This window comes from Coregonus lavaretus (assembly GCF_964263955.1).
Source record: "Coregonus lavaretus genome assembly, chromosome: 7".
NCBI lineage: Eukaryota > Metazoa > Chordata > Actinopteri > Salmoniformes > Salmonidae > Coregonus > Coregonus lavaretus.
The window spans coordinates 57,551,864-57,566,878 of NC_139994.1; the positions used below are offsets into that span (position 1 = coordinate 57,551,864).

The 15,015-nt window shown below is 43.6% G+C and overlaps 2 protein-coding genes across 3 annotated transcripts; one reads left to right on the forward strand and one right to left on the reverse strand.

Moving 5' to 3' along the window:
• Positions 1-914: 914 nt before the first annotated feature.
• Positions 915-6,632, reverse strand: LOC311132749 (perilipin-2-like). Of its 2 annotated transcripts, XM_084166044.1 has the most exons (9): positions 6,524-6,632; positions 6,187-6,226; positions 5,609-5,804; positions 4,606-4,688; positions 4,012-4,276; positions 3,239-3,423; positions 2,928-3,038; positions 2,478-2,768; positions 915-1,701 (listed from the first exon to the last, which is right to left on the reverse strand). In XM_084166044.1, the coding sequence occupies exons 2-9, from the start codon at positions 6,214-6,216 to the stop codon at positions 1,579-1,581; spliced, it is 1,284 nt and encodes a 427-aa protein (XP_084022170.1). In that variant the 5' UTR covers positions 6,217-6,226; positions 6,524-6,632; the 3' UTR covers positions 915-1,578. The 2 variants fall into 2 exon arrangements, with proteins under 2 accessions (XP_084022170.1, XP_084022171.1); XM_084166045.1 differs by lacking the exon at positions 915-1,701 and having other exon boundaries at positions 2,006-2,768; positions 6,524-6,599.
• A 3,862-nt stretch (positions 6,633-10,494) lies between these two features.
• Positions 10,495-15,004, forward strand: LOC311132131 (stabilizer of axonemal microtubules 1-like; the record flags this gene model as incomplete). Its single annotated transcript, XM_084165341.1, has 4 exons — positions 10,495-10,544; positions 10,921-11,103; positions 11,223-11,422; positions 13,962-15,004. The coding sequence occupies 4 exons, from the start codon at positions 10,495-10,497 to the stop codon at positions 14,999-15,001; spliced, it is 1,473 nt and encodes a 490-aa protein (XP_084021467.1). The 3' UTR covers positions 15,002-15,004.
• Positions 15,005-15,015: the final 11 nt, after the last annotated feature.

Sequence of the window (15,015 nt, forward strand, 5' to 3'; positions counted from 1 at the left end):
AGTGACTTGACTAAACCACCTTATCATATATCTATACATCTTGTCTTATCAAATCAACAGGTACACCTGCTCCCAGGGTTTCAGAAACCACTGTGACCTGAGATGACATGAAAGTGTTCACTCTGAAGCAAGGCCCTTCCATTACGACCAGTGTGAGAAGAGATTCAAAACGGAGATGACTCTAAAACGCCACCAGAATTTCACACTGGAGAAAGGCCATATGTTTGCTCCCATTGTGGCAGGGGCTTTAGGACTAAAGCAGTTTTGCAAGCACATGTACGCACTCACACCGGGGAGCGACCTTTTGTTTGTTCCATCTGTGGTAAGGGATTTACACAGTCAAATATACTGACATTACACCTCAGGATGCACAGAGGGGAGAAAACGTGCTTATGTAGCGTTTGTGGAATGGCCTTTTACACCTCGGGTCACTTAATGGTACACATGAGAAAACACACAGGTGAACGGCCCTACTGCTGTGAACATTGTGGGAAGAGGTTCAGTGTACCAGGAATGCTCACACAGTATCTGCGGAGTCACACAGGCGAACGGCCATACCACTGCAAACTGTGAAAAACGGTTCGCCTCCAACAGCAGCATTAGAAACCACATGAGAACTCATACAGGGGAGAAACCTTTTCAGTGTATAAAGTGCGGTAAGAAATTCACTGAAAGCGGCAACCTGAAAATACACCAGCGAGTTCGTCGAGATTAAGTCTCAAAGTTGTCAAAAAGGTATTGAGGGATGTTGTGCTCTACAGTTTTTGCTGTATGACATCAAGACGTGATAGGAAATCATTTTCGTTAAGGATTCCTGGCAACGACTATTCCTGATGTTTGGTAATAATAAAGGAGACATTGTCATGAAGGCGTTATGAGCAGCATGTCAAATAATGTGGTCCAAGCTTTTCTTTAGTTTGTGTCTTTACTGAATAAAGAACTGAATATTAGAACACACAACCACACACAGGTTACATTTACTCCTAAATGACCTGCAATTGAGAAATTACGTATTCTTATTAGTCTGTATCGTCCATTATGATCAGCAAAGGAAACCATGGTTACTGTATAGCTGCAATGTTGATTTAAATGCTCACACCTGCCATGAAAATACACCGGGAAAGTGGCCGCCTTCTCTGCCTTGTTTTTAAAATGGTCTTTAAGTGCAAAAAGTACAAAATGAAAACGCAATCTAAAATAGTCATTAAGGCATCGAGTAAATCCACAAAAATGATATCTTAAATGACTGCGTGTTCATGAATGATATGAAATCTTGAATCCCATTCAAAACTGTATCGGACTGGATACGGGAGTAAAGCGGAAGAGGCGTTCACTTTCACTGCGAATATATTTTTTTAAACCACAGCGGAACAGACCTGGGTTCAAATCCATGCGTAGTTGTAATACATACTTATTTACATGTGTATTTTCAAATACATTGGCCAAATCAACTACTTCTATTTGAATGTCTACCAATAGTATTTCAAAGTATTTTTTAAAAATCTAACAATTTTTTCAAATATAACTAAGCATTATACCAGACAGATGAACTGTGGACATTTTATCTGACAATGCAGGTTATTGGTGGGCAAGGGGAGCTGATAGGGGTTCGTTGGTGTTGGACTCATCTGACGTTCCATCGTCCTCAACTGAGGAGAAGTCAGGTTCTGAGGCCAAGTCTGAGAAGGTGAAGTCAGGTACCTGCCAATGGAAAATGCAACTAAGTACAAAAAAAACTGCCTAATGGTACGTTCTTAAGACTACGAATAAATACAGGGAGGGTAGCATCATTATTGCCAAACCTAGCCCTGGAAAAGCATACCACTACTGTTCAGTTAGTTGAGCCACTCACAACTCCATATCCAAGGTATCTCAATGCATTACACACACGTAATTCACTGAAGTGGAAGATGTGTGCGATAATGTATGAAAACATCAAATTCCATTTTTTTCAAACGCTTTCAAACCGGTTTGTCATTTTCAAGGCAGCAAGACAACGCGCAGATTAAATATTAACCCATTTATTAGAATTGTCTAAAGATGAAAGCATACATGGTTATGCATTTACACGAGTCTAGATCTACTATATGGCAAGTTATGATTACAACAGGATATAAAGTGATGTGAAAAACAGTAGTATCAAAAGCACAGTGCTGCATAAGACAAGGCATGGGCAAATGTAGCTAGATTATTGAGCACACACGGAGCAACATTCAGTCAGAATGCCTAAATATTGTCAAACAGTATGTCAACATTTATTCATCAACATGCTGAATAAATGCAGGCTCATTAGTGTGACTATCAGGGATGTTTGATGTAGGAACAATACTATGGGAGGTGATAGAAAGTCGTTAAACAGGCAGCTAGTGCTTAGAGTCCATTGATTTCATCTCCACCTCTGCGGGGGCTGGTGTCTTCTGGGACTGGGAGGATGCAGCGGTGGGGGGTGGGGCCAGCCGGGGGTAAAAGGGACCTACCAGCCAGTTGAGGGGCGTGTTGTTGATTAGGTAGTCCATGACGTCATCCAGCGACTCCTTCATCTTGCTCAGCTGGGCCTTGCTGCTGGCCAGCACGCCATCCGACAGGTCCCCGAACGCCGCCGCCTTGCTGAAGCTGGAGTAGATTTGCGAGGCAGAGCGGCTGAGGGACAGGGCCTCCTCCTGGATGTTCTGTGGAAGGCCCTGCAGGCCAGAGACCAGTGTCAGGCACGTTGTCTGCAGCTGCTGAGTGAGGGAGCGCGCCATCGCCAGGGTCCTCCACTCTATGTTCTGGGGGAGAAATGAGGAAGTCCATTTAAATGAACCTGTATCTTCATATTAAAATAGCATTTCCCCAATGATTAGCCAAATATAATGAGGGTCGATGTACAGTATGACTTGGCTAAAATAGTATTCTATGTGGAGTGCTCTTTAGAATGTGATCATTACCTCGGCCTCATTGCTATCTCCTTCCTCATTAGATTTCCACTCGACCAGGGAGCTCAGTTTGCCTTTCACCTTCTGGTTAGCTCCGTCAATATTCTTTCTGGCATAATCAATCTAAAAGGGTTGAAAACAAAATAGATTCAAAAAATAATGTTCCATCCATACAAAATGTATGTTTGTATTCTGTCTCAGTGTAAAGGAGTCTAATGAGGATCTTCATATTCAATCTTTTGAAAGAAAGGTAATCTCCTCATCCTCTGAAAATGTCCACATTCTATGGACAATAACGTTTTCCACAATTTGATGTCACTCACCAGGTCCACAGTGTGGTTGAGCTGTGAAATGGACTCCTGGCTGCGCTGCTTGGTGTCTTTGAACTGGGCCAGAGCCTTGTGGTACGCCCTCTTACGCAGCTTGGTAGACAGAGAGCCCAGACGGACATAGTAGTTGGGAGTATCCTTGGCCACATCGAACCCTTTCACTGTTTTCGCCTCCATTTCTGTCAACATGAAAAGAGGAACATGAAATAAAGCATTGCTTTGAGAGTTGTGTAAAAAAAACATCAAGCGCCTTATAAAATCATTCTTGTAATCATCGTAAATGCTGACATTGTATGGGTTTAGAAGTTAACATTCACTACGCATGCTTTCACACATTCTAGGAAAGGGATTATGAGTAAATTAGTAGTTCACTTTCTAACACAGAGTCCATTGACAACATTTTGGATTGTAGGAAAACATTGTGTACAGGATTCTTCCTCTTTATTCATATCTGTACTCCAAACCAAGATGCTTCAGCCCCAAAGAAACAGACATTTTCTCATTTGGTCATTAGAAAACATGGGCCCTTCTGAACAAGCTTAGTTTCTGAGATCTCAACCGAAGCCGATTTAACTCCCCTTTCTCTGGAACATTGCTGAATTTAGATGTGGTTGTTTAACCTACTTTAGTTGAATGTACTGATTGTAAGTCACTCTGGAGAAGAGTGCCTGCTAAATATCACCAGCATAGCTCAATTGTATCAATGACTGATCCTAATGCTCTGGTTGTCAGCCCACTGAGCCACAAGTTAGAAACATGACACTCACCCAACTCGTCCTCAGTGCGAGGCAGGTACTGGTCCACCAAGCTCTCAGAGGTGGTGAGGGCCGTGTCCATTCCACTGCTGACCATCTGGGCCACGCGGCTCTCCATCACTGTGTTCACGCTACCGCTGACCGCAGCCCGGGTCATCTGCACGCTGTCCTGCACAGCGCCCCTGGTCCGGTCCACCGCGCTAGTCAAGGTGTGGGACACACTGTCCTTGGCCACGGTGACGGAGACGGTCACTGCATCTTTGGCGTTGGCGACAATCTAAACAGGAAGAATGGGATCGAGAGAAAAAAGGTAATTTTTCAGTTATCCTTCATTTAAAGAAGTGAAGTCACATCGAGGTTGACATCTGATTTTCAAGTGCGCCCTGTCTTTTGAATGACCGCTAACTGACTAGACACTTTGTTACGACAGAGGGAGAGACAGATCCAAATGGGTGACCTGTCACTGGTTGTCACCCAGGGTCCAAGTCATTGCTCCTCCCTCTACGGTTGGCCAACCTGACTGGCATCCGCTTGATTCGTGGTGAAGTGCGTTGTCGCATTGCCAGTCAGCGCTAAGTAAAGACTGGGCAGCGAGACATCACGTACCTGCTCGGAAGGCTGGTGCAGGATTGGCAAGGTCTTCTCAATCTTATCCAAACCTTTACAGGCCAGGTCATTGGCCATGGCAACTGGGGGCAGAAAATAATAAGCTAAATGTATCACATTCAAGGTTGGGAAGGCAGAGTAACAATTTGTAGCACTACACATGAATATATATTTTTAAGTGTTACTGGTTCAAGGCAAGGCCATAGACATTACTGGGTAAAAGGTCATGTTGAGCAACAGCTCAGGGATGACTGGCCAGACTTCCTGCTCCTTGCAAATTAGGAAGTCTGACTCAATTTTCTCATCGTCACAAAAGGCTTGAAAGTTCACCTCAGTTTTTTTAGGTCTCCGGATTTTACCAATGAATCAAACAGATGAAACTCAATATGTAGGCAGTGGTGTAAAGTACTTAAGTAAAAATAATTTAAAGTACTACTGAAGTAGTTTTTGGGGGTATCTGTACTTTACTTTACTTTTTGACAACTTTTACTTCTCTACATTCCTAAAGAAAATAATGTACTTTTTACTCCATACATTTTCCCTGACACCGAAAAGTACTCATTACATTTTGAATGCTTAACAGGACAGGCAAATGGTCTACTTATCAAGAGAACACGTGGTCATCCCTACTGCCTCTTATCTGGCGAACTCACTAAACACAAATGCATTATTTGTAAATTATGTCTGAGTGTTGGAGTGTGCCCCTGGCTATCCGTACATTTTAAAAACAAGAAAATGGTGCCGTCTGCTTTGCTTAATATAAGGAATTTGAAATGATTTAGACTTTTACTTTTGATACTTAAGTATATTTAGAACCAAATACTTTTAGACTTTTACTCAAGTAATATTCTACTGGGTGACTTTTACTTTAGTAACTTTCTATTAAGGTATCTATACTTTTACTTAAGTATCACAATTGATACTTTTTCCACCACTGTATGTAGGTCTACATCAGTGAAAATATACCAGATTGCTATAGATTTGGAGATGGCTAGATTCTTACTTTGTGGCTCCAGCTTGCCGATGATGGGTGCTGCACCAGTGAGGGCCACAGTGGTGATGGTTCGCACCCCCAGCTCGGCCACCTCACACATGGACTTGAGGTAGGGGTGGTTATCCTTGGTGGTGCAGTAGGCACTGGACACCATGTCATAGGTCGAGCTCACCAAGGGGAGGCTGGCCACCCTCTCAACCACATTCTGGTGACAGTTGAAAATGGATGTTAGAACACTCAGTCAACAACATATCTCAAGTACAAACAAATACTAGGTTACATGTTGCTAAGGAGGTTAGCATGAGCAACCCAAATCTAAACCATATCCACTGGAGGTAATTAGCGAAATAATGATTGTGAATCCATGTCTAGGGACACTTGTCCTGCCTACAGTAGTATAGTATAAAACGTAACTTGCTATGATATTTCACAATACTGGACAAGGAAACACCCAATCAATTAAAAAAATAAAAGTAATGATCAATGCCACGTGAACATGTTAGTTATTTGATGAGTTATTTGACTTTGTGTACGTTATATTCTGTTCTGATGTTTCATTTTTAACTACTTTAGTCAAAGTCACAAACCTGATTATTGACAACTTTAACTGACTCCATGTCTGCAAACCTAAACAAGAGGAGAAAAGTAAATGTAAAAAACAAATCAGTCGTTTCTTTAAACAGATAAAAAAGAGACCTAGTTGATTATTTTCTGCTGACTAGACGAATTAAACTATCTAACTCTATGTTCTGACTTACCCCCACGACAGCATATATCAGCGCAAGTGATATTGATTGATACAGTATAGCAAAGGTTATAGCAGCGCTGTCAAAATCGAAAGAGGAACTCTCATGTTCAGACAGTTTTCCACAAAACACAACCACCGTCACTCATAAGTAGCCTATATAATAAAAATGTACCTACCAAATCTGTTGGCTAACTTTAGTAAATGATGTTCCCAGCAGTGTTATAACTCAGTCTGTATCAGGTTTGATTTGACAGTGAATCGACAGCGTCCGTATTTATATTCTCTGCTTCTCGCGAGATATTGCTCATAATTTGACGTGGTCGCCGCTAAAGAAATCTAGGGCAAAGGTAACGGGGGGTTCCTAGATAAATGAATGACATGGCACGAACTGTCCTGCATCACTTGAGGATAAATGATGTCAGACATACATTGTATGTGGTTTCAGTGGTGGAAAAAGTACCCAATTGTCATACTTTAGTAAAAGTAAAGATACCTTAATAGAAAATGACTCAAGTAGAAGTGAAAGTCATCCAATAAAATACTACTTGAGTAAAAGTCTAAAAGTATTTGGTTTTAAATATACTTAAGTATCAAAAGTAAACGTAATTGCTAAAATATACTTAAGTATCGAAAGTAAAAGTATAAATCATTTCAAATTCCTTATATTAAGCAAACCAGATGCCACCACTTTCTTGTTTTTTAAAAATGTACTTATGGATAGCCAGTGGCACACTCCAACATTCAGACATAATTTACAAACGAAGCATTTGTGTTTAGTGAGTGCACCAGATAAGAGGCAGTAGGGATGTTCTCTTGATAAGTGTGTGAATTGGACCCTTTTCCTGATCTGCTAAGCGTTCAAAATGTAAGAGTACTTTTGGGTGTCAGGGAAAATGTATGGAGTAAAAAGTACATTATTTTCTTTAGGAGTGTAGTGACGTTCTCAAAAAATACAAGTAGTAAAGTAAAGTACAGATACCCAAAAAAAGTACTTAAGTAGTACTTATTAGTATTTTTACTTAAGTACTTTACACCACTGTGTGGTTGCTGCTTGATAGTCAACATTTAGTGGATATCCCATAGTGATATGGTCTATTTATTTCAGTGCATTCAATGTCATAACTTGTTGCAGTTTGGATTCTATTCTATGCTGGTTATATTCAGAGATTATTTTTTATTCATGGTCCCTAAAAGTAGGTGCTGGCCATTTTGGATTACAACCCGAGCCAAAAAGTCCTAGGATTCCATAGACTGACCAGCTATTGAATCTGGATTTTACAGTACTTGAGTCTTTACAGTCAGTGGTGTCAGAATAATGGATACATTTATCAAAACATTTAGGTTGTATGGTACAGTCATTGGGCCAGGACAGCGTGCCTATAATTACAATGCCTGTAATTAAGTGTAATTCATGCTTAGCCTGAGTCATCATGCCATGTGATGTTGGAATACTCAATACTTTGGTGTTACTCAATGAACTATTCCCCAGTTGGCTATTATTTTTGACCATGCTCAAAAGTCTGGTTGAAATAGATATTGAACTAAGATACTGATTTTTTCTACATAACTGAACTAAACCCCCTTTCCTTTGCCTTTTATAGTTATAAGCAGGAAAGTAGTGGTAAAGTAGGGTAAACCCTGAGCTAATGAAACATAGAGTAATAGGTGGGTAAAAACAAAGTTTACCCTCCACTACGTCACTGATTATAAAATGTAGTAGGCTAGAACCTTCCAATGACTAAGTGACGTTTGTGATTACTACACTGTACTGGTGTGGACTACGATCGGATCACATAGTGTATTATAATCCAGAATGGATCATCATATAATTTTAATTGCCCAGCCGGATGTGATGACAAGCAAAGTACGACCTATGGATCAAGAACAAACAATGAATGCCATCACTTTGTGATGTCACCATTGTACTAGTAGTTACTGATGTCTTGAATCTTATACTATAGGTGCGCTAGACCTATACATATCATAGACAATAAGCGATATTTGCATTTGGAAATATTAGGCAAGTCTAACGCAGCTTTAACTAATCCACAAGTTGAGGTTGTCTAGCAGCAATGCATAATCAATGTGTAGCTTTGTGTTTTTGTCACAATGGGTTTTGCCATTAGGCCTACGCTATGTCTAGCACGTGACATGAGAAACTGACAACATTATGTATTTGTACAGGATGTGGTAGGTATTGTAATCCAACTTTATATAAATGTTTACTCAATGTTGATTGATAGTGAAAGCAGCTCCAATGGCCTGTTAAGTGTGATCAAAGTTCAATGTCCTATTTTGACTTCCCTGACTGCATCTGTCATGCCACAGCTTTACAGTTTATAGTTCTCTCTCTCTCTCTCTCTCTCTCTCTCTCTCTCTCTCTCTCTCTCTCTCAATGTGATTAAATCATGTAATATGAAACCAAGCAGGTAGTACGATTGTGATTGTGTTGATAATGTAAGAAACAGGATATGGCTGCCCCCGTGTGGACTCTTTGAGACATTGCAGGCTAAAATTGGATATGCTTTTGGATTAGGGCCCACTCACTACGTACTGTATTATGGGCCCTATGCCCAGCGATGCATTAATGGCATAATGGAATTAATTGAACATAGGCCAATAACAGGTTGAGGTCACTATGACAAATCCACAGAAATAGAATGAGAACAGCCCAAATGTCAATGTCATAAAGTCTGTCACGTCCAAAGAATGTGTTCCAATTCTATGATCACACCTGTGGAACAAGCCTAATTATGACACAAACAATAGCACATTCTCGAATATAAAATTGCAAGCTTGGAATCATTATTCTCTCAAACACGAAACGTTTATTAAAAATTATATCATATCTGGAGCTTCGAGTCAACACACCGACACCATGGCAATGCAATGTTTGTGCCAGATATGCACCTGCGGGTAGGTACCAATATTCCTACCGACCCGTGCATTCACCCAGCGCTTTCAGCTGCAGTCTATTGCTTTTTTGGCTAGGAAAAGGTAACAGATGGACAGCGCTGCAACTACGACACAGCCTAGGTCAAGGAGTTCGCACTCTGTCTCATAGTCTACAGTTTCATTGGTAGTCTACAATGATTGTACAAACCATTAGGGGAACACCTTCCTAATATTGAGTTGCACCCCCTTTTGCCCTCAGAACAGCCTCAATTCGTCGGGGCATGGACTCTACAAGGTGTCGAAAGCGTTCCACAGGGATGCTGGCCCATGTTGACTCCAATGCTTCCCACAGTTGTGTCAAATTGTCTGGATGTCCTTTGGGTGGTGGACCATTCTTGGTACACACGGGAAACTGTTGAGCGTGAAAACCCCAGCAGCGTGCAGTTCTTGACACAAAACGGTACGCCTGGCACCTACTATCATACCCCGTTCAAAGGCACTTCAATCTGTAGTCTTGCCCATCCACACTCTGAATGGCACACATACACAATCCACGTCTCAAGGCTTAAACATCCTTCTTTAATCTGTCTCTGCCCCTTCATCTACACTGATTGAAGTGACATCAATAAGGGACCAATTTGTAAGTCGCTCTGGATAAGAGCGTCTGCTAAATGCTGTAAATGGGAATGTAAAATCATAGCTTTCACCTTGATTGACCTGGTCAGGCTATGTCATGGAAAGTGCAGGTGTTCCTAATGTTTTGTACACTCAATGTATGTCAATCATTCATTTCCACTCCAATTTCGTAATTGGAGTGGACATGGAATGACCAATATATCTGCTCTTCATCTGCTCTTCAATATAATTTGAATATTTTTCATTTAAATGTCACTATTTTTGTTTACTAAAAGTAGCTGGACTTGATGTAATCCATTTCCACAACGAAAACCCTGAAAAGAATCCTCTAGTATAGAGCAAAAGCACTGTCGCGTCCAGTACTTCTCATCGTCATCAAAGACGCGTCTGTCTTCGCTCAGTGCTTCTAGCGCGCCAGATAGAGGGAGAGTGAGTAATCCACGGGCATTTATTTTTAGAAGCGCTGCTCTCCGTCACTACGCACTTCATTTGTAGGCTACTACAACACAATCCATGTTCTTCTGGTCAATCATTTAAATGCTGTTTGGTATGATGGATTGGATCACAACGCCCGAGCGCACAGCGTAAAGATGCGCAGGGATATTCCATAAGGGCAATGTTTCAAGCTATATCCAGAATTTGGAGATGCCCACCTTTGCCAAGGAGGTAAGATTAATGTTTCAACTTTGCGTTCATTAAATACATCGGAGTTCCTATCTGATCGTGAATGGAGTGGCAGGGTAGGCTTAGGGCTATGCCTACCAACAGAATGCAAACATATTGACTGTGAACTGATGAAATGTCATGATCAAGTTTAAATGCTGTAGACTTCATTTGCATGATGTGTGGGAGCAAATTATTATTTGAATGTAGCTGAGAGACAAAATAGTCGGAGATCAATATAATTTGAATATTTTTCTGATAAGAAAAACTACATTCCATTCCTGTTTTGAACAACACCTTGGCCTAAAGCATATTCTCAACAACACACTCTCTTGGCCATCCCAACCAATCCCAACACTTAATACCTTTTTCCTGGCAGGAAGCACCACTGCTTACAAGGATCCCATCCAGAGGAGCCGTGTGTCCTGATCCCAGGCTGCATGGTCTCGGAATACCAGGAAAAGTATCCTGCCTACTGCAACACTGTCGTCCGGGCAGCCAAGAAGCCGAAGAATGAGTACCAGCCAATGGAAGGAAAGATATCCAACATGACCACATTCAGGTAAGAGACAGACACATAATTCATCAAAGACGATATGATATTCTGACAACATTCCCTCTTTAATAGTTTGCGTAGTTCATTCAGTCTGCAGGTTGTGTAATGTCTTTAATGTCTTTCAGGTCAGACTACGTGGCCCATGAAGTGACCCAGAGGCCACCAAAGGTCACCAAGTTGTATGTGCCACCTGACGGGAGAATGAGACACAGCAGCACCTATGTCAGGGACTACCCAACTCACCCTGTTCAGAAGCACATCGTCACCAAGGCAGAGGAGTACCATCCGCCCACAGCAAAGATGGTTGCCCAGTCTTTATACAAAGGTACAGTACGTGCGTCTTGGGGAATGTCATGAGATACCAATAAACCATAAATCAAATCAAATTTTATTTGCCACATGCGCCGAATACAACAGGTGTAGACATTACTGTGAAATGCTTACTTACAGCCCTTAACCAACAATGCATTTATTTTTTAATAAAAAAGTAAAATAAAACAACAAAGTGTTGAGAGAAAAAAAGAGCAGAAGTAAAATAAAATAACAGTAGGGAGGCTATATACAGGGGGGTACCGGTGCAGAGTCAATGTGCGGGGGCACCGGCTAGTTGAGGTAGTTGAAGTAATATGTACATGTGGGTAGAGTTAAAGTGACTATGCATAAATAATTAACAGAGTAGCAGCAGCGTAAAAAGATGGGGTGGGGGGGCAGTGCAAATAGTCCGGGTAGCCATGATTAGCTGTTCAGGAGTCTTATGGCTTGGGGGTAGAAGCTGGGTGAACAGGGAGTACAGGAGGGGACTGAGCACGCACCCCTGAGGGGCCCCCGTGTTGAGGATCAGCGTGGCAGATGTGTTGTTACCTACCCTTACCACCTGGGGACGGCCCGTCAGGAAGTCCAGGATCCAGTTACAGAGGGAGGTGTTTAGTCCCAGGATCCTTAGCTTAGTGATGAGCTTTGAGGGCACTATGGTGTTGAACGCTGAGCTGTATTCAATGAATAGCATTCTCACGTAGGTGTTCCTCTTGTCCAGGTGGGAAAGGGCAGTGTGGAGTACAATAGAGATTGCATCATCTGTGGATCTGTTGGGGCGGTATGCAAATTGGAGTGGGTCTAGGGTTTCTGGGATAATGGTGTTGATGTGAGCCATGACCAGCTTTTCAAAGCACTTCATGGCTACAGACGTCAGTGCTACGGGTCGGTAGTCATTTAGGCAGGTTATCTTAGTGTCCTTGGGCACGGGGACTATGGTGGTCTGCTTGAAACATGTTGGTATTATAGACTCAGTCAGGGACATGTTGAAAATGTCAGTGAAGACACTTGCCAGTTGGTCAGCACATGCTCGGAGTACACGTCCTGGTAATCCATCTGGCCCTGCGGCCTTGTGAATGTTGACCTGCTTAAAAGTTTTATTCACATCGGCTACGGAGAACGTGATCACATAGTCATCCGGAACAGCTGGTGCTCTCATGTATGCTTCAGTGTTGCTTGCCTTGAAGCGAGCATAGAAGTGGTTTAGCTCGTCTGGTAGGCTTGTGTCACTGGGCAGCTCGCGGCTGTGCTTCCCTTTGTAGTCTGTACTAGTTTTCAAGCCCTGCCACATCCGACGAGCGTCAGAGCCGGTGTAGTACGATTCAATCCTAGTCCTGTATTGACTCTTTGCCTGTTTGATGGTTTGTCGGAGGGCATAGCGGGATTTCTTATAAGCGTCCGGGTTAGAGTCCCGCTCCTTGAAAGCGGCAGCTCTACCCTTTAGCTCAGTGCGGATGTTGCCTGTAATCCATGGCTTCTGGTTAGGGTATGTACGTACGGTCACTGTGGGGATGACGTCATCGATGCACTTATTGATGAAGCCAGTGACTGATGTGGTGTACTCCTCAATGCTATCTGAAGAATCCCGGAACATGTTCCAGTCTGTGCTAGCAAAACAGTCCTGTAGCTTAGCATCTGCGTCATCTGACCACTTTTTTATTAACCGAGTCACTGGTGCTTCCTGCTTTAGTTTTTGCTTATAAGCAGGAATCAGGAGGATAGAGTCATGGTCAGACTTGCCAAATGGAGGGCGAGGGAGAGCTTTGTACGCGTCTCTGTGTGTGGAGTAAAGGTGGTAAATAGACAGCTATGAAAAATATAGATGAAAACTCTCTTGGTAAATAGTGTGGTCTACAGCTTATCATAAAATACTCTACCTCAGGCGAGCAAAACCTCGAGACTTCCTTAGTATTTGATTTTGTGCACCAGCTGTTGTTTACAAATATACACAGACCGCCACCCCTTGTCTTACCGGAGTCAGCCGTTCTATCCTGCCGATGTAGCGTATATCCCGTCAGCTGTATGTTGTCCATGTTGTCGTTCAGCCACGACTCGGTGAGACATAAGATATTACAGTTTTTAATGTCCCGTTGGTAGGATAACCGTAATCGTAGGTCATCTAATTTATTTTCAAATGATTGAACATTGGCTAATAGGAATGATGGAAGAGGCAGTTTACTCGCTCGCCGTCGGATCCTTACAAGGCACCCCGACCTACGTCCACGATATCTCCGTCTCTTTCTCCTGCGATTGACAGGGATTTGGGCCTTGTCGGGTGTCTGTAGGATATCCTTTGCGTCCGACTCGTTGAAGAAAAAATCTTTGTCCAATACAAAGTGAGTAATCGCTGTCCTGATATCCAGAAGCTCTTTTTGGTTATAAGAGACGATGGCAGAAACATTATGTACAGAATAAATTACAAATAACGCGAAAAAACACACATAATAGTACAATTGGTTAGAGGGCTGTAAAATGGCAGCCATCTTCTCTGGCGCCATTCTAAATATAGATTTCAAATGAAACTAATTCCTCTCTTTCACCATTATTTTCAGAGGATTTTCGAGCATGGCACACCCAGAAAGTCCAACCCTACAGGACGTGTGACACCCTGAAGTTGAACGACAGCAAATTTGAGGTGTCCACCACCTATCAAGACGACTACTGCCATAAGGGCCCAGCCGAGGCCAGGGAGAGCTTCAAACCAGCCCCCGACACCCCAGAGACCCTGCCCTTCGACGGCGCCACCAACTACCAGACGCAGTATGTGTCCCACCCGGTCCAGCCCAGGCAGCCCAAGGAGAAGGCTGTCTACTGGCCCACCAGCGCCCCCCTTAATGGGGTCTCCACCTACAGGCAGGACTACCAGGGCCTGCCGGCCAAGCCCGTCAAGCCCTTCAGGGCCAAGGTGGCTTGGGAGAGCAGCCGGGCAATCTTCCAGGGGACCAGCGAGTTCCGTGATCAGTACAAGGCCTGGCCCCTGCAGCCCAAGCACCGGCACCAGGCTGAGGAGTACTGCCCACCTGAGGGCACTATGGTCGGTCTGTCCACAGCTCACGCTGACTATGTCGGCCACGAGTGCCAGCAACGACCCCAGTCCGCCCGCCCCCCGGTCGAGGCATGGACAAAGGAGGCCAGGGAACCCCTCCAGACCAGGTCCACCATGAAGGAGGACTACCGTGCCTGGGACATGGTGCGTCCCTCCCCCACGTTACACGCAGATGAGCTAGAGAAACCCAAGGGGGCTTTCGCCAAGACCACCAACTTCCGCTCAGCATACGCACCCAAGTCTGCCCAGCGCGCCGCTAGCTTCAAGCCCACCCAGACACTGCTGAGCCCCCAGGCCATGGATGAAGACTCTGTCTATCGCCCCACCTACATGCCCAAGGAGGTCCCATCTTGCCCAGCCTGGGATGGCTGCCCTCCTGGCTTTGAGTACAGCTCCACAGGTGCTGGAGGACACAGGCTGTACCGGACCATCTCGATACAGGAAACAGGGCTGAGTCAGCTGGCTGCAGCCACGAGCAATAAGCCCTCTTACTCCCACAGCAGGAAGAGCTGCAGGGTCCCCAGACAAGCCAAGAGAGCGCCATAGAGTCCCGACCACTG